The 27,621-nt window shown below is 40.3% G+C and overlaps 2 protein-coding genes across 7 annotated transcripts in view; both read left to right on the forward strand.

The window, feature by feature from the left end:
- Positions 1-2,584, forward strand: part of LOC100024904 (scaffold attachment factor B1) — a 36,596-nt gene extending 34,012 nt beyond the window's left edge. For all 4 annotated transcript variants that reach the window (XM_007488943.3, XM_001375971.5, XM_003340720.4 and 1 more), the window contains 2 exons: positions 1,843-1,909; positions 2,276-2,584. In XM_007488943.3, coding sequence (XP_007489005.1) covers positions 1,843-1,909; positions 2,276-2,405 — 197 coding nt within the window. In that variant the 3' untranslated portion in view covers positions 2,406-2,584. The remainder of the gene's footprint in view (positions 1-1,842; positions 1,910-2,275) is intronic.
- Positions 2,585-25,224: 22,640 nt separating this feature from the next.
- Positions 25,225-27,621, forward strand: part of LOC100024929 (disintegrin and metalloproteinase domain-containing protein 10-like) — a 43,704-nt gene continuing 41,307 nt past the window's right edge. Inside the window, exon 1 of one of the 3 annotated variants that reach the window (XM_056822506.1) lies at positions 25,225-26,250. In XM_056822506.1, the coding sequence (XP_056678484.1) occupies positions 26,181-26,250 (70 nt within the window). In that variant the 5' untranslated portion in view covers positions 25,225-26,180. The remainder of the gene's footprint in view (positions 26,251-27,621) is intronic. The other 2 variants (XM_007488954.3, XM_007488953.3) reach the window with 2 other exon arrangements.

Raw genomic sequence — 27,621 nt, forward strand, 5'->3', positions numbered from 1 at the left:
TTAAATCCTTTACATTTGGGGTTTTTTTAATCGGCTTTACAAAGACATTATGGGGGGTAGGCGTGGCCAGATGGTAATCTATCTAAAAGATTTTGGAATTTGACTGGAATTTTATTTCTATGGGTCAACAATGTGATATGGCAGCCAAGAGAAGTAGTGCTGCATTTAGAGAAGCCTAGTGTCTAGAATTAGGAAAGTGATGGTCCCCTTGCACTATGCCATGGTCAGACCATATTTGGAAATCTGTGTTCTGTTCTGGGCCCCAGGAACATTGAGGAACTGGAAAGTGTCCAAAGGAGAGCAACAAGGATGGTGAAGGGACTTGAAGTTCATGGCACATGAGGTTCAACTTAAAGGAATGAAGATATGTTTAGTTCAGAGGGAGGAAAGATGGTAGACATGATAGCTGTCTTTGGGTATTTGAAAAACTGTTGTAAAGCCCTGAAGGAGAAAACCCAGAGCAATGGTTGAATTTGTGAATAGAACTAGGCTTGATCTCAAAAACCCCCCTGGCAGAACTCTCCAGAAATGAAATGTTCTGCCTCGAGGTAGTAGTTTTCCCTTCATCGGGTATAGACTGAATGATTTCACTTCTCAGTTATAATGTGGAAAAGGGTATTCAGAATGGTTTGGCCTTTGAAATCTGCTAATTTTATGATCCAGAGATCCACCTGCCTGATTTATACCCCTAGAATGTCAGCAACAGAAATAAATAACCCATTTCCTCCAAAATATTCATAGTACTATTTATGATAAAAAGCTGGAAACTATGCACCTGATTATTAAAGAATAGCTAAACAAATTGTGGCATAGACATGTAATGGGGAAAGTTGGTTCCAAATGAAAAGCACATATCTTTTTTATTAAAAAATGGTAAACTACCCAAAAAAAGAGAAGTTGCATACTCCCAGTTATCACTTAAACAGTTATATGGCTTTCTCTATAAGAAAGTGCTGGAGGTGGGCAAGAGGAGATGAAGGTTTTTTATTAGGAAATGACTGATAAGAGTAAAAAAGCATAATGTCCCCAGTGAGGAAAGCAGTAGTGTCTCTGTCCTCTTCTTTGGTCCTAAGTTCTAAAGGGACCACATTACAGAAAAGACATTGGCAAACTGAAATTCATTTAGAAAAAGGTCACTTGGCAAAAAGAAACCATTCTCTACATAGATTGTTTGAAGGAGCTAGGGGCAATGCATTCAGGATCTGTGGAGGAATATCATCACTGTTTTCAAGAATTTAAAGGTCCTTTACAGTGAGGAGATTTATTCTGCACAGCCCCAGAGGACAGATCTTGGAGCAATGGGTGGAAGTTGTAGAGAGATTCAATAATATAAGAACCTAGTGAGAGTTCTAAAATAAAAGAGCGTTTTGACAAAGGCAACAAATCATTAAAGCAGGATTGTTGTAGAAAAAGATGTCTGTTTAAATAGACATCTCCTCTGGGGTCATTTTCAATTCTGTGACCCTGGAATTTCTATAATATTGTGTCTACTACCCTGAAATTGGTCTAGACATTACAGGCTTGGATCAGGACATAATAAATATAGACATCAAAAAGAATCTGTCTTTTGAGAGATGAAAAAAGCAACAGTGAGAGAGAAAGGAAGAAATAGTGTGCCAACTCCAATCACTGACAGTGAGCCCAAGTGGACAATCTGTTTTATTCAATAATTGATATATTGATTAACAATTACAGTGCAGGAAGCATCCAGCTAGACCCCTCTCCCTAATCTATCTAGTTTTTTCATGTAATGGAAATGAAGGTGAGGAAGGGCTCTATACCAGAGCACTGATGTTTCTGGAGAATTTTCTCCAGATGTTTGAAAACTGTCTTGTCTTTTAGGTGGTGAGAGAAGTATGTCTGGTCACTCTGGACCAGGCCATGTGATGAATCGAGGAGGGATGTCGGGGTAAGAAGTTTCGTCGAGGATAGTTGATTTTCTTTTTCTTCACGCTTCCCTTCCTCTTCCTTTTATAACAGCCTCTTTTTTGCATGTTTGTTTAACTTGCTTTGTTGAAGGTTTCAAAACAAAATGAAATCTTACCAAGTAATAACCTTTGTTACCTAAAGCCATGTGTGATCAGTCATATGTTGTTCCCTATAAAACAATCTAATGGTTCTATCATCTGATGCATCTGATCAAGAGGGGGAAGGCATTAGATAGAATTAATGGCTCCAAACCATACTGAACAGCCCTCCTTGAAAATGTACAGGTAGCAGCCTACAGGGGTGGGAAAGAATCTGGGGGCAAAAAAGAGTTTGAATTTGTTCCTAGGCGTGGCAGCTTTGCAGGTGGAAATTCCCGGGGCCATGTGATGCAGGGTGGTGGAATGCAAGGTGGAGAATTTGGAGAACAGGACAGAGGGAACAGACCTAATGACACCCGCTTTACTCGCCGCTACTGAATATTTTAAAACCTATGTTAATGTCATATAGCAACAGTGATGCATTCTGTTTGCCAGGGCTACCTTGAACTGTGTAATATTTTTTTTATCTGCTCCCATGTTGTAGCTCGATACAATGTGAATTTTATTTGTTTTGAGGTTTTTTCTTTTGTAATAAACGTGTTCCTGTTCACACACCATTTAAAATGTTTTCTTTCTGCCTCAAAAAGTGAAAGAGTAACAATTATAAAAACAATGCCAGAGCCATTAATTCTGAATTAAGACAATAAAGCCAACTAATTTAAAAATTTATCAGAAGTGTTCTCCAAAAGCTTTATACACAAAACCTACCTGTTTGTAGCTATCTTATATCTCAAAGCTTACTCTTGACAATATTTCTTCTTTGGGGGCACATTTTGCATTATGAATACATTGGCTGCCAGTGCTTATATTGAAGAGCAATGTACTTCAAAACATGAGAGACTTAAGGTGGAAACCCTCCTATCTCTGCCTTTTCTCACATTGTTCTCTCCACCTAAAATTACTTTTTTCTTTCTCTCCCCTCCTTATTTCTGCCTGTTTGCTGTCTGATTTCTGCCCTTGATTTCAAGGCCTAGTTCAAATGTCATCTTCATGAATATAGTATGTTTAAAAAAGAATTCCACTAGAGTTTAGTTTGTACATCTAATTGCCTTGATATTCTAGCTATTTGTTTGATCATATCCAAATTGACATCTAAGACTATCTCCAGAAAAGAATGTGAATCATTTTTGTAGCAGCATGACACACAAAGTTCTAACTCTGTAGAGTCAGGCCCTGAGTTCTGCCTGATGTTTATTGTCTTTTAATCAAGTCATTTTATCTATATTTTCTTATCAGTAAAATAAAGAGGTTGATCAGATAGCCACTGAGGAAAGGCCTCCTGGATAGGTAGATGGGTAAACCTTTGCACTATAAAAGCAAATTGTCCACAATAATAAAATGGACATATTCAAGTATCTCAGAAGCTTTTGAGAACTAGAGGGAGTTCTGGACTAACTTATACCTGAATTTGAAACCCCTCTACCATGTGCCCAACAGGTGGCTAGTCAGACTTTGCCTGCAAAGCTATAGTGAAGACTAGCCTGATACCTCCAATAATGGCCTGTTATACCTTTGCATAGCTCTAAAATTGTTGGATTTTGTTGTTGTTGTTCCATTAAACTGAAATTTGCCTCCTTCCAATATATGATTATTTATTTAAAGCTGGGAAGGACTTTAGAAGTCATTCAACTCATCGGGGTCCTCAAACTACAGTTGTTGATTTTTCTAGTAAATCAGGTTGCCATGGTTCCTATTTCTAGAACCTATGGACCAAAGCCCAAAAAGCCTTAATTCTCCCCTTGAGCATAACAAAACCATTAATTGATCTTGCTAATTACCTGCCAAATAAACCGTTTCTTAAGCTAATTCTCATGACATGAGAGGGAATATAATGGAAGGGTAGTGCTAGATTTGTAGTCAGGAAGATCTGAGTTTAAGTCATGCCTCTGATAAGTACTATCCATGTGGATATATTCAAACAACTTGAGCCTCTAGCTTCTTAATCTAAAAGTAGAGATAATTCATTAAGAAAAACATTTAAATGTCTACCAGATCAGGCATTGTACTAGGGATGCCAATCAAAAAATGAAACACTCCTTGATGATAAATTCATATTCTACTGAGAGGATACATGATAAGAAAATACAAGACATATCCAAAATCAATATGAGGTCATTTCTGATGGAATATGGAGAGTACTAACACCTGAAGGACCTAGAAAAAATCTCATTAGAGGTAGCACTTCAACTAAGTCTTGAGGGTGGTGCCAAGGATTCTAAGCAGAGACAAAGAGTGAGGATATTCCAGACATGGGAAGCATTCCCAGCAAAGTTTTGAGAGGTCAACTGTCCATGGAACAGCATGGCCTAGTAGTGAGTTCAAGAGGGGCGTGGTATGTCATTGGCCCCCAAATGTCAAACAGGGTTTATATCTTCGAGGAGTAATAGGAAACCACTAATGCTTATACGGGAATGGCATAGGTCAGAGCTGTGCTTTAGGAGTATTAGCTATCATCTGTATGAAAGAGATTAGCAAAGGGGAACTTGGATACAAAAAAAAAAAAGAATCCAGTGCAGTGGTCCAGGTGGTGAGACCCTGAACCTAGGATTGATGTGGTCAAAGTAGAGAGGAGATGGTTGTCGAGGGAGGTAGACTTTAAGATTTTTGGCAAATGTTGGATTGGGGGGGGGGGGGTGGATTGATGTGGTGAAGAGTTGAGGATAGCTTCCAAGTTGGAAAGTTTTGTGACTTCAAGATTGGTGGTGGCCTTAACAGAAAGGGTGGACTTAGATTTATGTATACCCTTTTAAAGTATGGCACTCAAGCTATCACATAATATTCTATAAGGGGCCTGACCAGGGAATACTAGAGCAAGAACTATCACCTCCCCAAACCTAGATATTAAAACTGTTCTGATGTAGCCTAAGATAACCTGGTATTTATTATTGAAGTAGGGGCCTGTCTTCTACTGTAAATGTGGGTGAGTCAGAGTGAAGAAGCCTCCAACTGGTTTCTTCTACATTGAAATGGTGCATGAATCTCTACCAGAATGGAGCCAATATGCCCCTATCAATTGTTTCTCCTGACCAGGCAGTCTTTTGGCACTCTCCATATGTGGTTTGGAGTTGCCTTTCCACAAATCAGCTGTAATAATGTTTCCATCTATTAGCATGGGTTATTATTTGAGAGCTACCTATATATCTGAACAGACATGGGAGAAGGAAGAAGAAATTTGAAGAAATTTTTTGAAGAAGTGAGTCTTGTTTGAGGACTTTATTCACTTTACTATGAATATTATGAAATCTAGCTTCTGATTTCCCCTATTAAGTTTTAATAGCAAAAAAAGTTTGTCAAATATTCCTAAATAGGAAACTTGAACAATTTTAATAGGCAGTTATTTCACAAAATATATGTTCAAAATCTGTAAATAAAATTATGACAATTTATATAAAAATGTCTTAGGAGGACTATTATACCTTTATATAGAAATACATTAGGAGGATTTACTATGTAAAGAAATACTCTAAAAAAAAATTTTGGAAAGTAGGAAGGCATCACAGCACAGTGCAGGGAGAGGGGAGGGAATGCTATATTTGGATTCAGAAATTCTGGTTTTTAAATCCCAACATTGCCGCTTACTACTTTTGTAAGCCCAAGTAAATTACTTTACCATTCTAGGACTCAGTTCAGCTTTGAGGTTGGGGGATTGAACCGTATGACCTCTAAGACCCCATTCTAAATCTGTGGTCATTAAGTCATTTTTTGGGTTGCCATATCGTACTGTTGATTCCTATTGTATTTATAGTCTACAGGTTATCTACCATTCAGCATTTGTTTTTGTTGTTTTTTGAAACCCTTACCTTCTATCTTCATCTCAGTTAGTGGAGAAAGGTGACCTATTTACACCTCATCCTGTATAATTGCCACTAGTTCATACTCTATAGATGTAGCATGGAAGATTTACCCAGCATACTGGAAGCCATCCTTTTTTTTGCATTTCTTGGGTAAATGTGAAGTATTCCTTCTGTCATTTATCCCTTGCTGTTGCTACATGACCAGCCCTCATCCTTTTTCTAATCAAACATTTCTTAGATTGCACAAATACCATCATTGGAAATGTACTTCAGTTCATCTATGCCCTTTTAGTCACTTGCAATTTGAATTTAATTTAATTCTTTGGAGATTTTAATGTTTGAGGATTCTTAACTATGGTATCCTTGTTAAATTAAGGCTTTGATATAAGCTGGTCATGTTTTTTTTTAAATATTTTCTCAAAATAAAACTTATGAAATTCAGATGGACTCAAGAACTGGTGCCCAAAATTTCTCAAATATGCCAGAAGGCTCAGGAAGAATCAGTTGGCCTCATTGCATGTGTATTATCTTTGTTATTCTTCTAAACAGTGAACCAAGTACTAAAAAGATACCGTCTTATATGTCAAAGAGATCAGAATAAAAAAAGAAAATAGAAAATTTTAGTAGCAACAACATTGAGTTTCCCAAGAACCAGGAAGAAATCTCTATTTTGGGACTATATAAGAACTCCCTGTTCTTAGTTAGGAAACAAATTCTTCCCCACCAGCTGTATACTTCTACCAGAGGATTCTAATTTGTAACTGGTAAGTAAAAGACTATCCAATTCTGCCATTGGACATCATTTTAGATATTGAAAGCCAGACCTAGAGATGGGAGTTGAGGGTTGAAATCTGGCCTCGGAAATTTCCTAGCTGTGTCACCCTGGGCAAGTCACTTGGCCCCGACTGCCTACTCCTTACCACTCCTCTGCCTTGGAATCAGTACAAAGTATTAATTGTAAGATGGAAGGTAGGAGGGTGAGGGTGGAGATGTGTGTGTGTGTGTGTGTGTGTGTGTGTGTGTGTGTGTGTGTATTTGAAGGCAGGTAAACTAAGAGACAGTCTTGAATATTGCACTAATATCTATGAAATACCAATATCTTCATACTCGGGGAAGAGACGTATACCTTATTGGAAAGCTTTCATGGAAGATTCCAGACTTGAACAAGAACTATACAGGATAAAAAGGCCTGTTTTATAAAAAGTTATGATCAGTGGCAGTGAATGTGCCCCCACATTGGTAAGATTGTGTAGTCATCAGTTACTTGGCAAATTTTGACTCCATTTCTTGGATCTCAATTTCCCCATCCATAAAGACAACTTCTAAAATCCCTTCTAACATTAAATCCTATCATCTTAGAGGTAAAAAAGTAACAGTGTTGTGTAATACAAAATGCGGTGGAGCAGTACAATGGATAAAGTGACAAGCCTGGAGTTGGGAGGACCTGGGTTCAAATCTGGCCGCAGCCACTACTAGCAATATGATCCTGGACAAGTCGCTTAACCTTGCTTCCCTAGCCCTGGCCCTATTCGCTTGAGTGTTTACTAAGACAGAAAGTAAGGGCTTTAAAAGGGGGGGGGGGGAATGTACCCCACCTGAGCTCTAAACTAGATTTTGCCACTAATTTGAAGAAATTATTTCCCATCTCTGGTCCCAAGTTTTTTCTTCTGTAAAATTAAGGGGTGATCTCCCAGGCTCCTACTAGCTCTGATTGGTTCCACATGAAATAGAATATTGGATCTAACACAGACCTAGGCACAACTTACCATAGCTACTAATTACCCTGCTGACCCTGGATAAGTAATTGACGCATCTCCATATCTCTACAAATTAGAAGAGTGGACTAGATGATATCTTAGTTTCTTTCTAGCTCTAAATGTTAGAACCCAGTGATATTTGTGATCCTAAGACAATCTTAACTTGCCATCTTGATAGAGCCAAGAGGAAATAGAACATCAAGCTGAATCTAATAAAAGAATTGTAATAAGAATATTCTAGCTGTGTGACCCTGGGCAAGTCACTTACCACTCTTCTGCCTTAGAACCAATACTCAGTATTGATTCAAAGATGGAAGGTGAGGATTAAAAATATAATAATCCAGAGAAGGAAATGGTGAACCAGTCTAGTCACCTTGTTAAGAAATCCCCAAATGGAGTCATGAAGAGTCAGACATGGCAGAGAAACAACTGAACAACATGTAAATGTTAACTCTCGTTATTGTGAACCACTCTATGGCCTTGGGCAAGATCCTCTCTCTGGACCCCATTTTTCAGGTCTGTAAAATAAGGAGAATTGAATTAAATCATCTCTATTGCCTTTTCTTGGTCTTCCTGGAATCCTCAATGTGCCTTCTAAGGTGTGAAGGAGAGGGACGATTGCCTCCATTGGACTGAGAAAGGGGAGAATTGCCCCTTCCCACTCTGAGACTTGGTGGCAGAGCGAGAGCCATAAGCCCTCTAGCCCTGAGCTTTCTGTCTGAGTCACCTGCAATGTGGCATATTAAGAATGTGGAGGAGACCCTTCCCAGTTAGTTCACCTCCATGTCTCTTTGCTCTTTCCACATCCAAGTCTCTGTGTCCCTGTCTCTAAAAGAGTCTGAATCTCTGTTATCTTTGTCCTCTGACTCTCTTCTGGTGTCTTGTTTTTGGATATTTCTCCTTTCTCAGAGGAAGAAATTAAAACTCTCTATAGAGTTTTAATGAAAAAATGGTCCAAAGCACTATTGATTAGAGAAATGCAAATTAAATAATTCTGAGATACCACCTCACATCTACCAGACTGGTTAACATGACCAGAAAGGAAAATGATCAATGTTGGAGGGGAGGTGGGGAAATTGAGACACTGATACACTGTTGGTGGAACTGTGAACTGATACAACCCTTCTGGAGGGCAATATGGAACCATGCTCAAAGGACAAAGAACTAGGCATTCCCATTGACCCAGCAATAGTCCCTCTGGGGGAGAGGGGAGAGGACGATATTCCAAAGAGATCAGAGATAAGGGGGAAAGGACCTACTTGTACCAGAATATTTCTAGCATCCCTTTTTCAAAGCATTGGAAACTGAGGGATTCTCCATCACTTGGAGAATATGGTTGTAATGGAATACTTTTTGTGTCCTAAGGAACAATGGAGAGGATGCTTTCAGAAAAACCTAGAAAGACTTGTATGAACTGATGCAAAGTGAGCAGAAGCAGGAGAACAATATGTACAGGAACAGAAATATTATATGATGATCGTTTAGTCCTGTGAAGGACTAAATCATTATCAAAATATTTCTCCCTCTGATAGAGTAGATAGGTGATGGATTTGGAATGAGGAAAAACTCAGTTCAAATCATCTCTCAGATGATTAAATCTGGGATACAGCCTCTGTGTTCTCAGCTGTAACATGGAGAGAACAATAGCAGCAAACTCCTAGGATTATTGTGAAGATAAAATTAGATAATACAGGTATAGGAAAAATTATCATGCAAACCTTATGGTCCTGTGTAAATGCTAGCTAGCTATATGTCTTGGTGTCTTTGTGAGGAAATTAAGGCAGGTCTTTCCTTGTCTTGTGTCTTTACCTGGCTTTATTGCTCTAAATCTTTGCCATCTTTGAATCGTTTTCTTAAAGAGAGGGGCTTAGAGGCAGAAAGCACAGAGTAAATTCTTTCTCAGGTCCCCACAGAAGGAAATATCACTCCTTGGGGGCCTGAGACCACCATCAAGCAAGTGTCTACACTGGCCAAAATACCTGGGAATTATTTGCAACTGAAGGTCAAACTGGCCTGTGATCAACCTCTCCTGTGTGCACACACACAAGATTGCCTTGACTTCTTCCCGCCCCACTCCTGAATGATGGGTTTTCCAAATGGCAATAGGCTCTGACCTGTGGGGTACATTGGAGCTGCTTCCTGCCTCCAGGAATTCTGAGTCCTTTTATCCTGGGGTTCAAAAACTCAAATTTGCGGGAATATAATATGAAGGAAATGTGACAGATCATCTGGAAAGCTGAGAATTTTGGCAGAATTTAATAAAAATAACCAACATTTATATAGCATTCAGTGCCAGACACGGTGCTAAGTACTATGTTGAGTATGAGGTAAAGCAGCCTCTTCCCCCAAAAAGAACCTACTATACTACTGGGTTGCATTAAGAAAAGCCAGAACTAGGGATGTGATTATTAGGCTATACTCTGCGTTGGTCAAACTACATGTGAAACCATGCAGAATTTTAGATGCTGCATTTTAGGAAAGTCCTTAATAAATTAGACTGAAGCATAACAAGGCTGGTGAAGGACGTTGAGCTCATGCTCTATAGGCATCACTTGAAGGAACTGGTCATATTTATCCTGGAGAAGAGAAGAGGTGGAGGGGTGCAAAGAAAGGCATGATGGTTACTTCTTCAAGGATTTGGAAAGCTGACTTCAGAAAGACAAAATGGGACCAGATCCATTTAGACCTTAGAACAGAATTGGAACAGGGGAAAGAAAGTTACAGAAAGGCAAATGGAGGTTTAATGAAAGGGAAAACTTCCTATGGATCAGAGCTATCCAGAAGGGAAATGAACATCCTTGGAAGATAATAAAGATGTTACTCTAGAGGCAGCTGGGTGGTGCAGTAGGTCTTGAAGTCAGGAGGACCTGGGTTCAAATGTGACTGGGTAAGTCAATTAACCCCTTGCCCTTCTGTCTTAGCATTGACACGAAGGGAAAGGTTTAAGAAAAAAAGTAAGACCTCACTGAAGGTTTTCACTCAGACTGGATGACCACTGGGGTGTGGCCAAACGTCCCTTCCAACTCATCCTTCAGGAAGGTTTTGCGATTGACTTCAGGAGTCCGGAGATAACTGCTCCATCTTCCGTTCTGTCACCAGCCTTTGTATTTGAAGAGAGCCCAGTGTATGCAAGCAGAACATCCTGCACTCAATTCTGTAAGAACAAGCCAGGATGGGGATGAGGATTTTACAACTTCTCATTATCTTGCATCAGTCAGATAAAATGTTGGCATGAATGAACCCTAAATATAGTGGAGCAGAGGTATGTGCCATTTTAGGAAGGATTCAGGTAAGCCACAAGAATCAAAGGTTAAAAATTTGGGAGTTCTCACTTTAGAGAAATGTCCTTAGCCACTTAGCCCAACCCTCTTATTTTACAGTTGAAGAAACTGGGTGGCCAGCAGACCAATCAGAGTCATGGTCACCATTGTTATCCTCATCATGTCCACCCCCTGGCCTCTCTTGCGTCTGCATTTGCATTCTTTGTGTTGCTTAAAGAGGTTTGTGGAATAGTGATGGTGCTATCTTGTCATCTTGCAGTCTTTTTTTTTTAACCCTTACCTTCTGTCTTGAAATCATTATTATTCCCCATTACTCAGTTAGGAGGAAAAATGAGTGTATAATGACTTCCATGTCCGTACCTACCCCCATCCCTCAATGACATTCCTTTGTCCAAGTTTACTCCTTATTTACCAACCTTCAGTTCATTCTTCCTACTTTTCAGTGAATTTAGTTCCTGCTTCAACGTCTTCCTTTCCACCCCATCCCCTGCCATACATAATCCTTGGAGATATTGATGACCTCCCTAGCTAGCTAGCAACATAGCCTGTTAATTCTCCAACTTCTTTATCTCCATTTCGACCACAGATCAACATAAGTATATGTAGACTTTGCCAGGTCTCACAACAATCCTTCCAGAATTCAGAGTTTTGGATCTACTCTGATCACAGCCTCCCTTCCTCTTCTTGTTCCAACCTTCACACTAAATCTGCTTTCCATGTTTCAGTCCTTTACATCTATTCTTCCAGGCAATCTTCCCCCATCTTGCTTTGATTACCCAGCCCTGACCCCACAGTTGGAAATGTGGTATAGAGAAAAGAACAGCAAACTTTCCGTCAGAAGAGATACAAGTCTTTAATCTCTCCATTGAGAATTAGTAGCTATTACTCTCAGCCATACAGTGATCCAGGGCAGGTGACAAAAAATGCCATCCCCCTCCAGAGAGAGAACTGTTGGAGTCGGAATACAGATCAGAGCATACAATTTTTCACATTCATTTATGCTTTTATTTGGAGATTTGGGGGTTATATGAGTATTCTCTTAAACAATGACCAATATGGAAGCAAGTTTTGCATGATAACACATGAATAAATAACTCAGATCAAATTACTTACCATCTCTGGGAGCAAGGAGGGAAGGAAGAGAGAGACAGTTTGGATATGTTGAAAATTATAATTACATGTAATTGGGAAAATAAAAGATTTTTGAATTTAAAAAAATAGTAGCTATGTGACCCTGAACAAATCACTCAAACTTAAGGTCTCTGAGATATAGCTTCTTTTGTGAAAAGGGAAAAATAATTACAGTATATGTACTTCCTAGAGTTATTCTGGGGATCTGATGAGATGTGTTATCATTTTTCAGCACTTTCAAAATGTTATATAAATGTCAGCTAATAATGTTTGACATTTGAATGTCTCTCTCTATGCTATCTTACCTCTCTGACCCTCCATCATTCTTGCCCTATAAAACCTTGTCCTTGAATAACCCTCCACCATCCATTTTCTTTGCTCCTGTTCCAGATCTACTGAAAGAAAAATCACAATATTTGACTTTCTTCCAATGTAAACATATGATATCTTATCAATTTAAGGGCTTTCAACCATCTTCCTCTATCTGTATCATAAGCATCTCATTCTCCACTTAGTGGGAAATAAACATTTATTAAGCACCTACTATGTGCCAGGCTTTGTTCAGAATGATTTACAACTATTATCTCTATTACAACTATGATCTTAAGCATATGACCTACCCTCTTTCAAGGAGAATATTGGCGATCCAGCCTAAGCTTCCTCCACCCTACTGCTCCATACCTCAAATCTCAGCATTTTCTCCTATCACAGAATGGAAAATTTACAGTTCACTAAGGCTAATCCCTACCCTGCACAGTTGAGCCCCTTCCCTCCATTAGACCCCAGAATCTTGCTTCGCACTCATCCCCTTCTCTTGCATCTTCAAGGTCTCCTTTGCCTACTGTTTCCTTTCCATTTCTGATTTTTATCCAATAAAAAATAGGAGGCCATTTCTCTGAGAAGAAAATTGGTAATTAACAGACGCATGCCTCTGCTAACAAAGAATGACTCTTTCACAGGCTTCCTGAATGAAAAAAGGGTGTGAATCCTGTCTCGTGCTTATAAATGGAATTATATCCTCTTTCTGATTGGCCTGACAATTTGACCTTAGGACCTCCCCTGCCAGTCCTCACTGATGGCTATTTTGATAGAAGAGGTGACTTGAGGGACCTCAATTCTTCCCTCATTACTTCATCATAGAAAAGCTGGACCTTTGCCAAGACCTAGAAGATGCCAGCACATTCTGCCAGACCACTGGCTCAGGGTCCACCTTTAATCTTTTTATCTTAACAAAAGAAAGAAGGTTCCCTATCTAGTAGGTAAAAACTGAAAAGTCTGGAATGTTGCACCAACTTTCAGCCTGATGTTGGAGGGTTAAAGGGAAGATTATTTCACAAAAATATCACTACTCTTTATTAATTTTCCATGCTAAAACAGCCTTCTTCTGACCCTTCTCCTCTTTCTTCTTGCCTACTTGGCTAAATTTCTTTAAAAAATTGCCTCTCTCTGATGTCTCTACTTCCTCGCCACCCACTCTCTCCTCAAAGTCTTGCAATCACCATCCACCGCCCTCTAAATTTGCCAATGTGTCCTACTTACAACATCCAATGCCCTTTTTTTTCCCCCAGTCATCTTTGCATTTGGGGGCACTTTTGTGAAATAGTATTTTGAAGTGAAAGGAATGGGTTGCAAAACCCAATTCAAGTCAAAGGCAACAAGAACTTATTAAATACTACGTGCCAGGCTAAACATGGAAGAGCAAAAAAAAAAAAGGAAAAATAATCCTTGCCCTCACATTCTACTGTGAGACCTTGGGTAAGTAAAAACTGTCCCAGCCTGAATGTCTACGTTTGTAAAATGAACACCTTGTAGAAGACTGAGATTCCTGTCACCTTTAAACCTATGATCTTGACTGGGTAAAGAGTATACTATTATATATTATTATATACTATTATATTACCAAGTATAAAATTTAAAATTGATTTGAATTCTATTTTGCTAAGATTTAATCTAGCTAGATTTAATATTCCCTTTCATGGTCCCTGCCTTCCCCTTGTAAACTTCACCCATCACCCACATCTGGAGAAACTTTGTCCTGTAATAGCCTCCACCTTTATCATGAGCTTTCCGGAGGAACTTGCTTACCCTACCTCCCATCAGCCGAGAACCGTTGCTCTGGGATCCGTTCGCAGGTCTTGGTTGTGGTTTAGGGGGGTTTCAGAAGGGGAGGGCCAGTTGCCGTCATCTCAATTCTGACCATGTGAATCAGAGGACCCCCCTATTTTGCTCTGTGGTCTTGCTAATTGTCATCAAAGACCTTGTCAGCCCTCAACAAAGTCTTCAGTCATTGAGAGAGGCCATCCATCCAATTTACTGGTGACTGCTGGCCCAGCTATTAAACTGATCATACTTGGAAATTTGTCTCTTAATTTTCAAATGTAGCACAAGTGTGAACTCAGTCTGGTCCTGGTAATCCCAATATCACCAGATCACCAGATAGTTACCTCCTGCCTCCAAGCAAGCAATCACAAACATTTAGTCAAAGCACTTACTATTTGCCTGGCACTTGGATAAACACTACGGTTACAAAGGAAAGTCAAAAATAAGCCCTTCTCTCCATAGAGCTTGCATTTCATGAAAACTGGCAAATAACTTTGTATAAACAAGATCTCAGTGGAATAAATTAGAGATAATCAATTAAAGGGAAGACATTAGCATTAAGGAGGATCAGGAAAGGCATTTTGTAGAAGGTGGGATTTTAGCTGGGAGTCAAAGGAAGCCAGAGAAACTGAGAGGTGGAGGTGAGGAAGGAGGGCATTCCAGGGATAGAGGACAGCCAGTACAAAGGGACAGAGTTGAGAAATGACCAGATGAGCATATAATCTAAAGCTGGAATGAATTTGAGAGAGTGGAATTTCCTTTATTTGACAAATTTGAAGAATCTGTGGCCTAAAGAGGGTAATGACTTGCCCAAGGTGAAAAAGGCAGTAGAGTTGGGATTTGAATCAATGGATATATCTCATTGCCTCCCTAAAAGCTGGTTTTTATGAGGCATAAGCTAAACATCTCACTTGTTTTACATGCTTAATCACTGAAGAGAACATGCGATAAATTTAGGAAATCAGCCAAGGTGGAAGAGGCTTGCAAATTCACTGCTGGTGTCTGTTTATTTGTGATTCATGTATGTTCAGAGGCTGTAAAACTGGAGCTTCTCAGTATAAAAGCAATCTGTGAAGGCCAAATAATGAGGTTATACATGTAAAATTTGAATTGATATCCAATAACTCCAAGTATTAAATTTTCTAAAGTTTATTAATAATCACTTGAAATAGAAAAAATAAAAGAACAAAAATAAAAACTTGAGTAAAGCCACGTGAGTAAACTTCTCCTGCCTGGCACTCACCCAATTACCCCAGCCACATTTCTGGGAGAAGAAAGAGAGGGCAGAGCTACACAAAACTTATATCTTCCCTACATTAATATGTTAGTGTAAATATGGAAATGGGATTCTGGGAAAGAGAGTCCCTGGGGAGCCAAATTCTATCCACACATAAAAATGACTATTGACAAGCTAAAACACAATGTCCTAAAGAGCAGAGCACCAGAGAAAAGCTCTGAGGAAAATGAAACTACAACAGGGTTTAATGGATAAAAATCAATAGGGCAATTGGCATTCTTGAAACAATGAAAAATATTGCTGTGGTTCCTTTTAACAGTATACACTGCTAATTGAATCAAATAGTAATGGGAATAGCTGAGTAGTTGGACCTGGGGTTCAGGAAGACCTGAATTCAAATTTAGCTTCAGATACTGAATAGCTGTGTAACCCTGGACAAGTATTTTAAAGTCTTTTCCAGTTTCAAGTGACCAAATGAAATATTTGTTGTGTGAGTGGGACAGGATCATGAACAGTGGACCCCACCACTGCAATGAGAGGCATTCCTCAAGCATCCAAAGCAAGGGATGAATAAACTGCTGTTTTATACTTTGGCCTCTCAACTCTGTGTTTATGAACTTATTGCAGTGGTTTGGTCCACTGTTCATGACCCCATCCCACTCAGATGGGGGCTTGCCCGGGATGGTCAGGGGCCTCAGTTCCCCTTTTTCAACACAGTTGTTGTTTTTTTTTAAACCCTTACCTTCCATCTTAAAATCAATACTAAGTCAATATTTAGTTCCAAGGCAGAAGAGTGGTAAGAGCTAGGCAATGGGGGTTAGTCTTGGGGAGAAGCACACATCTCCCTCACATGTTACATCTGTGGTGAGGTAGGACATTTGAAGAGGAATTGTCCCAGATGAGAGCAAAAAGCAGAGAAGGTCCAGATGGGGAGGGGAGGTTTCTGCGACAAGAACCTGCCAAACCTGTTGAGATTGCAAGGTTGAAGCACCCTGGCTGGTCTGCAGGATGGCCTTGGCTGGTGAGCCTGGGGTTTCAGTGACTGGTGTGTTCTAGTTTGCAAGACATCTCAACTGAAATACAGTGAAAGATATGATAAATTTGAGAGTGAGCAACCTAGGGTTTATTCACAAGATATCTCAGACGAGATAGAGTAAAAGACCTGGTGAGTCTGAGAGTGAGTTCATCAGGTAAGTTAGCTGGCAAGCCTCAGGATTCAACAGCCTCATGCCTGCTGGTGGGGATTTGACAGGGTTCTAGACAACTTGATTTTGATACAGGTGGACATCAAGAATGGGCCAGGGAAATTCAAATTATAGCAAAAGGGATAAAGCCCCAGCCTATCTCCCCCTCCTGTACATCTGGGAGTAAGAGTTGGAGCAGACTCAGAATGGTATGTAGGAGAAGGGATTCTGGGACTGTCTGAAACCTGAGGCAAAATTTATTTGGCTCTTTCATGTCTGTTTTTGTAAGTCATCTATGTGATTTTATGTGTTTTAAGCTCCTTGGTCTCTCTCTCCATGCATTCCTAAATATTGGGGGGTGTTAGGAGGACAAAAGATACAGAGGCTTCCCTCTCCAAAATCCTGAATCCAGTGACTAGAAGGTGGCCTACATGCATCCAGGCTGTGGCTGCCACTGCCACGTTGGTGGTGGAGAGCAGAAAGTTGCCCTGGTGTTAGTAGAAGAAGGAAGAGAACTCTTCTTTTTAGAGGAGGAACAAGGTCAGATAAGGAGAGCTGCTGTGGCAGCCTGGGATTGTGACCATCCTGTACTCTAGGGTGGGTGGGTGGGGGGAACAAAAATACCCTCTCCAGGAACCCAATTAGGATCATAATATTCCAGCCCATTGGGAGAACATGAGGGACCTTAGGAGATCGATCATACAGGGGATAAGAACAGCTCTTCTCCAAAGTAAAACTAAGATTATGCTTCAAGCTGTGAGACAATCTCAAAAGGAGTATAAGAAAAACATGGAGGACAAACATGCTAGGTTGAGACAGACTGTAAGAGAAGATGGAAGGAAGAATGGAAGAAAAGGAAGGAAGGAAGGAAGGAAGGAAGGAAGGAAGGAAGGAAGGAAGGAAGGAAGGAAGGAAGGAAGGAAGGAAGGAAGGAAGGAAGGAAGGAAGGAAGGAAGGAAGGAAGGAAGGAAGGAAGGAAGGAAGGAAGGAAGGAAGGAAGGAAGGAAGGAAGGAAGGGAGGAAGGAAGGGAGGGAGGGAGGGAGGGAGGGAGGGAGGGAGGGAGGGAAGAAGGAGATGATCCTGATCTGAACCTTGGAAAGATGATGGATTGACCTCAGTCTGAGAGATGCCCTTTCCAGGTTCTTCTAGCAGCAGACACAGCAATAAGAACTGCCATAGTATTTTCCCTTCCTTTTAGAAACTCGTTTATCTTTTAAAGATGTCAAAGAAGATTCCTGTTATGACCAGCATCTGGCCAGAACAAAGGAGGGAGGCTGGAGTTGCTATGATTAGAAGATCCTATAAATTGGGTCTTTGAACTCAGTACTTTGTCATTCTTCAAGCATCCAAAGTGGGGAATGTCCCTCTCATGAAAGAATAAACTGCCGTCTTATACTTTGGCCTCTCAGTTCCATGTTTGTGACCTTATTGCAGTGGTGGGGTCTACTGGTCGTGACCCTGTCCTACTTGAGAGTTTTGTGGGTCTAGCTGTTATTAACACTGTATAATGTCGTATTCCACTAACTACATCCTTCCTACTTCTCCTGTTAGAAGTTGCCAGTATGGAAGCTCTTGAATGAATGATGTATTCAGTCATCATGATTAAATTTTTGATCTATGTATCTGTGCCTGTGTATGATGTGAATGGGTAGGTGGATATGTCTATACCTATATACATACATATATCTGTGTGTGTAACTTAATTTTTACAACCACGCTGTGAGGTAGGTACTGTTAACAACTTGATTTTACAGGTGAGCAAACTGAGGTACGAGGAAGTCAAGTGTCTTGCCTAGAGGCATACAGGTTGGTCTTCCTTTCTCCAAGTCCAGCTCTCTATCCAGGAAACCAAGCTCCCTTTGTGAGCATCACAGGACACAGAAGAATAGGAATCCTGTTCAACTTGTCTTCCCTTATCTTATGGCAAGCAAACTCCAATCCTTGCTCACCTCATCCCTGTAATTCAGGTGAAAACCTTCTTTCCACGCTAGTTTCTCTACAATACCTTCATTGCTATTAGAGCAAACTCTCCTTTTGGAAAAGCACCCTCACCCCCACCCCCATACAACACCATGGACCGATTCTCCTTTTTCCTCCATCTCTTCACTTTACTCTCTTTCCATCTCCTGGCTATAACAGAACCCAACATTCTCAGACACTAAATCCCTGACCACTTTCTCCACTACTGAATACTTTTTGTCTCCTCTCATGCCCTTGGAAACATGCTCTATAGTGAACTAGCTTAATTATATATGGTACTCTGCTCTTGAATTCTTTACCCCCTTATCTAAAATAATGGTCCCAAAAGATAATCAGGTGTCCTCCTTGGGCCCTTTCCAGATCACTCTTTGGCCATGGTCATTCAACAGGAAATGTCCATATCTGTAAAACTAGGGAAGTTAACTCTCTGAGGTTTGTTCCAGCTTTCCATTATATACTCATCCAGTTACCTCCTAACTGTATTTTCCTTGAGTCTCCCCTCATCTCTGAAATTTTCTTCTTCCTTTTCAGTTTATTCTGTTCCTCTCCAACTCCTAGTCTAAACTCAGGCTCTGAGTCATTCTTTCTCATTTGTCAAGACGTTTGGTCTTATTTCCAGTCCCAATCCCTGTATTCATATTCAGGGACTTCACAAAGACACAAAGATGCTCCTACAAACCCCTTGGCCTTCCACTTCAACCTTCTGAGCTCCTTAGTCTTCACTCCACCTCATCATCTACAGGGGATGGTCACATTTTAGCAATTGTTATCACTTCTGAGCTGGGATTATTAACTCTGAAGTTTCTCTCTCTGCATAGATCCTTCCTCTAATCCTTCCATCTCTCTGCTGCCCTCCTCTTTAACTTATTCTTTATCCTTACTTTGAACTCCAGCCCCTCCGCCCCTTATAATTCCAGTCTGTTACTCCTGCTTGGGCTTCACTTTCCTCCTTTCACAGTCTTGACCCTATAGTGAACTACCTTAAGTGTATATGGTACTCTGCTCTTGAATTCTTTACCCCCTTATCATGTCACCAAATAAGAACCATAGATCGGCCCCACCATTGCCTTCTTTGCTCCTCTTCATATGAGGCAGAACAACCTTGCTAAAGAAAGTCAACAGAGTCTACTACACTTACCTAATCTCAACTGAATTTCCACTGTTATAAATTGTAATTATCAAAATTCTCAAGAGGCAATATTTCTTAATTTTTTAATTATTTATTAATTGCCTGGTCAAGACATCCTAACGTAGTCAGTAGACTCCCTCCCCAATCTGACAGGGTGAATAAAGAAGGGTAGCATTCTTTCATCTTGAGTCCCTGAGGATTTTCTTAGATCTTGCATTGCCGAGAATAGCTAAGTCATTCACAATTGTTCATCGTACAATACTGCAGTTACTCTGTACAGTATTCTCCTAGTTCTGCTCACTTCACTTTGCATTCGTTCATGTAGGTCTTTCCAGGTTTTTCTTAAATCATCCTTTTCATCGTTTCTCATGGCACACAATCACATACCACAGTCATTCCCCAAATGATGAACATCCCCTCAGTTTCCAATATTTTTGTACCAACAGGTCCTTCCCCTTTTTAAAATCTCTTTGGGATACAGACCTAGTAGTGGTATTGTTGGATCAAAAGGTATGCCCTTTTTAAAGCCCTTTGGGCATCACTCCAAATTGCTCTCCAGAATGGGTGGATCAGTTAACAATTCCACCAGCAGTGCATTAATGTTCCAATTTTCCCATTCATCCCCTCCAGCATTTATTCTTTTCCTTTTCTGTCACATTGGTCAACTGATAGGTGTGACGTGATATCTGAGAGTTATTTTAATTTGCATTTCCCTAATCAAGAGTGATTTAGTACATTTGAAAACAAGCATTTTTTTTTTAAACTATTACCTTCCAGTGTGTATTACCTTACTGTGTTTTGGTTCCAAGATAGAAGAGTGATAAGGGCTAGGCAATTCGAGTTAAATGACTTGCCCAGGATCACACAGCTAGAAAGTGTCAGAGGTCAGATTTGAACCTAGGACCTCCCATCTCTAGGCCTGGCTCTCAATCCACTGAGCTACCCAGCTGCCCCCTGAAAACAAGAATTTTTAAGGTACCTATCATGTGCCAAATGCTTTACAAATACTATCCCATTTGAAGGACCTACTTGTACAAAAATATTCATAGCTGCACTTTTTGTGGTGGCAAAAAATTGGAAAATGAGGGGATGCCCTTCAATTGAGGAATGGCTGACCAAATTGTGGTATATGATAGTGATAGAATACTATTGTACTATATGGAATGATGAACAGGAGGATTTCAGAAAGAGCTGGAAAGACCTGCATGAACGGATGCAGAGTGAAATAAGCAGAACCAGAAAAACATTGAACACAGTAACAGCAAGATTGTTACTTATACTTAGTTACTTAGCTACTCTCAGCAATACTATGATCCAGGACAATTCTGGTATGTCAAAGATTGCTATCCACCTCCAGAGAAAGAACTATTGGAGTGGGAAAGCAGATGAAAACATGATTATTCTCTTGCATGTTTGGGTATGTTGTGGGGTTTCAGTTTTATAAGATTAGTCACTTACAAAAATGAACAATATAGAAATATATTTGCATAATAATACAATATAACCTAGATTAAATTACTTGCCAGCTCCAGGAGGGGTGAGGGAAACAATTTGGATCATATAACTTTGGAAAATTTATGTGGGAAATTATTTTTACATGTAATTGGTAAAAAAAAATTAATTAAAAATACTATTTCATTTTATTTTCACAAAAATCCAGGGAAATCGATTTACTGTCTTAAAAGGAAGGAGGGACATATGTCTATGTATATTTCCCGTTAAAGGGAAGTTTGGAGCAAGGACTGGTTTAGGTACATACACAAATATGTATATGTATATATCATATTGCAAGAGAGTTAGGGATGCACAAATCTGCATTGTTGTTGTTGCTGTTGGGTCATTTCAATTGTGTCTGACTCTTTGTGACCCCATTTGGGTTTTTCTTGGCAAAGATACTGGAATGGTTTGCCATTTTATTTTTCAGCTCATTTTATAGATGAGGACACTGAAGCAAACAGTTAAGTGACTTGCCTAGGATCAAACAGCTAGTAAGTGTCTGAGACTGGATTTGAAAGAAATCAAGTCTTCCTTCAAAGAAATAAGACTAAAAAAATAAGAAAATCAGTCTTTCTGACTCCAGGCCTGGCTCTCTATCCATACATGTAGCATGAATATACATATATATATATATATATTATAAAATAACAAATAAATGGCTAATTGATCTTTTTTGAATTTCATTTAATTTCTCTTTATTGAATTTCATGTTTTTGGATTTAGGCCAGTTTTCTAGCTTGGCAAAACACTGTCTGGATCCTTACTGTGTCATAGACATATGTGTGACATATACATGCAGTTTATTTATGTGAATATGTATACATGTGAGTGTCCTTAAGCTCACCACTACTTGGAATTTTCCTTTTCTGTTGAAGGCAACGTCATCCTTCCAGCCACTTGTGATTTCAATCTTAGTCATCTCGAGCACTTCCTTTTCCCTCACCTTGCACCCATATTCCATCAGAGGTCAGCTCTTATTGGTTGTACACATACAACTTCCCTCCTATGCTTTCCCTTCTCTCTGATCATGTACCAAAAAATCTGCAATAATAAGAGGCTGAGACACAAATCCAAGTTGTTGTTGTTTTTTAAATCCTTACCTTCCGTCTTGGAGTCAATACTGTGTATTGGCTCCAAGGCAGAAGAGTGGTAAGGGCTAGGCAATGGGGGTCAAGTGACTTGCCCAGGGTCACACAGCTGGGAAGTGTCTGAGGCCAGATTTGAACCTAGGACCTCCCATCTCTAGGACTGGCTCTTAATCCACTGAGCTACCCAGCTGCCCCCCACAAAGTCAAGTTTTATCTATTTATTGGCAAAAAAAAAATAATAACATTGGCAAAGAAGATCCCAATATTAGAGGTCAATGATCTTACAGTTTCCAAAAACTCCTCACACATTTAGAATAGCTTTTTAACACAGTGTAGTGATTACTTAAGGCCCAGAAATGTCCCCCAAACTAAAATTGAAATTGGTCCTTAATTACACTATCAGACCATCTAACCAAGAGTCTTTTTTTTTTTTAAATAAAAACCCTTACCTTCCATCTTAGAATCAATGCTGTGTATTAGTTCCAAGGCAGAAGAGTGGTAAGGGCTAGGCAATGGGGGTCAAGTGACTTGCCCAGGGTCACACAGCTGGGAAGTGTCAGAGGTCAGATTTGAACCCAGGATCTCCCATCTATAATCCTGGCTCTCCATCCACTGAGCTGCCCAGCTGTCCCCTAACCATGAGCCTTCATCTATCCTGGCAACCAGAAAGCCCACATTTGGCCAATACACTCTTGGCAGTACTAACCCTATATCACATGCAGAGCAGAAAATCTAGATTAGGCCAACATCCTTCTGCAACATTCTCCAGAAGTTTCCTTATCTATCATACCCTGTACTAGCAGAAACCAATCCCAGGAAAACAGCTTCTGATCAGGTTAAATCCTCCCTCATCCATCTTTCTTCTCTCCCTCAATTAGCATGTTTGTTTTGCTCATTTATTGGGGATTGGGCAGTTAAAGCTTGCTTGCAATGGTTACTATTATGATGAACAAAATTCTTGACTATTCATCAATAATCAGTAATCAATAATAAATTTCGCACTCACCCGGCCCTTGTTTTAGTCTAGACCCTCTTCGCCTCTCTCAGGTAGACCACTGTGGTAGTCTCCCGTATTCATCTGACAGAATTACAGGTTTTGAGGTTCAGAAGGGGCCTCAGTAGCAATCTTGAGTCCAACCCATGCACTAAAGTAACCCTTGTTTTATAGAAGTGGCCACCTAGCTATCTCCAAGGAGACGGAGCCCCCTGCCTCTCCTGGCATCCTGTTCTACTTTTAGACAGCTCCAATTATTAGCTTCTCCTGACCTTGAGTTTATATGGACTTGTTGGCAACTCTCCCGCGCTCCTGCCTCGGTCGCTACTGGTTCTACCTTCCAGGACCAAAAAGAACAAATCTAATCCCTCCTCCATGTGAGTCATTCAGATACTTAGAGACAGCTAGCTTGTCCCTGAGACTCATCTTCTTTTCTCCAAGCATGTGTGTGTGTGTGTGTGTGTACATATATATCCATATCTATATTTACATACATAATGGATTCAAGGACCATCTTGATTGTCCTTCCCTGGATTCTCTCTTGTTTATCGATGTCTTTTTTAAACAGTGGTCCTCAAAACTGAACATAATACTTCCAATGAGGCCCAGGGAAGGCAGAATACAGTGAGATTATCTCCTCCCTATTTCTGGAAGCTAGTTATTGTTGTTCAGTTGTTTTCAGTCTTGTCCTACTCTTTGCAATCCCATTTTAGGGTTTTCTTGGCAGAGATACTGGAGTGGCTTACCATTTCCTTTTCCACCCCATTTTACAGATGAGGAAACTGAGGCAAACAGGATGACTTACCCATAGTCACATAGCTAGTAAGTGTCTGAGGCCAGATTTGAACTAAGGAAGATGAGTCTTTCTGACTCCAGAATCAGCACTCTATTTACTGTGTTACCAGTTGCCCTAGTTGCCTTTTTCTCTTTCTCTCTCTCTCTCTCTCTCTCTCTCTCTCTCTCTCTCTCTCTCTCTCTCTCTCTCTCTCTCTCTCTCTCTCTCTCTCTCTTTCTCTCTCTCTCTCTTTCTCTCTCTCTCTTTCTCTCTCTCTCTTTCTCTCTCTCTTTCTTTCTTTCTTTCCTTCCTTCCTTCCTTCATCTTTCTTTTTTCCTCCCTCCTTCCCTCCTTCCTCCCTCCCTTTCTCCCTTCTTCTTTTCATTCTTTCTTCTTTCCTTCCTTCCTTCCTTCCCTCCCTCCCTCCCTCTTTTTATCCTTTCTTCTTTCTTCCTTCCTTCCTTTCTTCCTTTCTTCTTTCTTTCTCTTACCTTCCTCAGAATCAATATTGATTCTAAGGCAGAAGAGTGGTTAGAGCTAGGCAATGGGGGTTAAGTGACTTGCCCAGGGTCACACAGCTGGGATGTGTCTGAGGACAGATTTGAACCTAAGACATCCTGCCATCCAGCTGCACCCCCCCCCCAATTCTTTCTTAATGTACCCCAAGGTCATATTAGAGGGGTAGGAGGGTGGGGGGGCAGGGCTTGTTTTAATACACTGATGACTCATGTTGAACTTGAATCTGCTAATACCCCCCCAGATCTTTTTCAGAACAACTGCCATATAACCACACCTCCCCTATCTTATACTTTTGAAGTTCATTTTTCAAAGCCAAGATTAAATAAGTAATTTATCCTTATTAAGTTTCACTTTTTTTTTAATTTAACCCAATGCTCTAGCTTATCAATACTCCTTTGGGGTCCTAATTCTGTCATTCAATGTGTTAGCTATCTCTCTCCCAGCTTTGTGACATCTATAAATTTGATGAACATTCCCTCTGTATGTTTGCCAAGTTGATGATAAAATGTTAAGATGCTTAAAGCTTAGCACATATCCATCCCTGGTGTACTCCTCTAATTTAGACCCTCATGGCCTATCACTGGGATCACTGGGATAGCTCCCAGTTTTTTTTTTAAATTTTATTTAATTAGTCAATTTAGAACATTTTCCCCATAGCTGACAGGCAATTCCATGGGTTTTACATGTGTCATTGATCAAGACCCATTTCCATATTATTGATATTTGCACCAGGGTGATCGTTTAGAGTCCACATCCCCAATCATATCCCCATTGACCCATGCGATCAAGCAGCTGTTTTTCTTCTGCATGAAACAATCTATTCTTGATGAAGCTTCTGTAACTGCCATTCTTAGATGGTTGCTAACCATTTTCTTGAGTATTTCTACCTCCTTTCTGTTATCAGTTAGGTTACTTCCGTTCATTCCAATAAAAAAAAAAGGTCCTACCTTTTCTTTAATCCTTCTTCCCTACTAAAGAGGAAACTCTCACATTTTAAGTTATTCCTTTCCCACTCATTCTGAGCTTTGGTACTTCTGACCATGCCATACAGGACCATGCCATGCTCTAAGAGTCATCATTTTAGCCTGGTCTAACTTCTGTCTTCTGTACATTGGTTTTTAAAATCTCAATTGGTTGATTACATTTTTTTAAAAATCTTGACTCCAGAGGACCAAACATTAGGGCAAAGCTGAAGAACATCAAATTTAAGGACAAACTTCCTAACGATCAGGGTAAACCTTCCTAAAGTGGGACAGGTTGCCTCTGGAGAGAGTGAGTTCCTTGTTCCTGGGAGGCTTCAAAGACTGGAACACCATCCATCTGTGGTATTATCAAAAGGATTCATTCCTGCTTGGGGACAGGTAGAATTAGGTACCCTTTCTGAGATGCCATGACTAGGATTCTAAGAGTTAATGAAGACAAGATTTGGAATGAAAGGCAGGTAAAGCAGCCCAGGAAGGGGAGGATGTGAGCAAGTCAGGGCAGGAAGCTAATCATCTGGGTGGAGGCGAAGCCTTCCCTGTTGCCTTTCAGATAGAAATGGAGGGCCAAATACAAGGAGGCTCCTGAACAAAGCTCTCCATTCACTGAACAGTTTTCAAGGAAGAGCCATCCTTAGTCTGCCTTAATTATGATGTTGCCATAAAGAATCCATTTCTTCTAAGACAACTCCCAGTGAGATCGTCCATGGCGGCGTTCGAACCTGCCTCTTTCCTCTTGGTGTTACACATCTCTGCATCCCAAGCTGCTAGTTCAGGTGAGACTCCCAGCTTCTCAACTTCTATTGGATGGCTATACACAATGAAAAACCTGACCAGCCCTTTAGAACTCTTTTCCAGTCTTTTCCAGGAACCTACTTGAGGGAGCCTGACCTTGTGTTGTTTCTGCTCAGGAAGTGAGTCACTGTGAATTGTTTTTGCTGAGTTGGGGAATGAGGTACCTCAGGGCATCTCCCCAGTTCCTGGAAGAGAAGAGTTTCTCTAAGAATGTGGGAGCTGGGGTAGCCAGCCCAGAAATAACAGATTAATTCAAAGAAAGCATGTCCATGTACAAGAATAAAAAAGGAGATGTTCATGCGGTATAATGGGAATAATACAGAATTTGGGCTCAGAAGGCTGTGGGTTCTAGTCCTTACTTTCCTACTTACTGACAAGTAACTTCCCTTTTCTTTACTCTGATCTTGTTACCACCTCAAGAAAAGAGAGGGATACTTGTATTGTAGAGGCATTGCTCTTAGAGTCAGGAGACTTGAGTTTATTTGTTTATTTTTGGAAAATTGTATTTAGTTAATTTAGAGTATTTTTCCATGGTTACAAGAATCATGTTCTTTCCCTCCCCTCCCTCAGTCTCCTCCCATAGCCAATGTACAATTCCACTGTGTTTTAACATGTGTTGTTGATCAAGACCTATTTACATATTGCTGATGTTTGCATTAGGGTGATCGGTTTAGAGTCTACATCCCCAATCATGTCCTCATCAACCCATGTGATCAGGCAGTTGTTTTTCTTCTGTATTTCTGCTCCCACAGTTCTTCCTCTGGATGTGAATAGCATCTTTCTCATAAGTCCCTCAGAATTGCCCTGGGTCATTGCATTGCTGCTAGTAAAGAAGTCCATTCCATTCGATTGTGCCACAGTGTATCAGTCTCTGTGTATAATGTTCTCCTGGTTCTGCTCATTTCACTCTGCATCAGTTCCTGGAGGTCATTCCAGTTCACATGGAATTCCTCCAGCTCATTATTCCTTTGAACACAATAGAATTCTATCACCAACAGATACCACAGTTTGGTCAGCCATTCCCCAACTGAAAGGCATCCCCTCATTTTCCAATTTTTTTGCGACCGCAAACAGCGCAGCTATGAATATTCTTGTACAAGTCTTTTTCCTTATTATCTCTTTGGGGTATAAACCCAGCAGTGGTATGGCTGGGTCAAAGGGTAGGCACCCTTTTAGCACCCTTTGGGCATAGTTCCAAATTGCCTTCCAGAATGGTTGGATCAATTCAAACTCCACCAGCAAAGCATTAATAGGGGACTTAAGTTTAAACCCTGATTCCACTTCTAACTTCCTCAGTGGCCTTGAGAAAAACCACTTTCCTCCCTGGATCTCAGCTTTCTAGTCTCTAAAAT

This window comes from Monodelphis domestica, chromosome 3 (assembly GCF_027887165.1).
Source record: "Monodelphis domestica isolate mMonDom1 chromosome 3, mMonDom1.pri, whole genome shotgun sequence".
Taxonomy (NCBI): Eukaryota; Metazoa; Chordata; class Mammalia; order Didelphimorphia; family Didelphidae; genus Monodelphis; species Monodelphis domestica.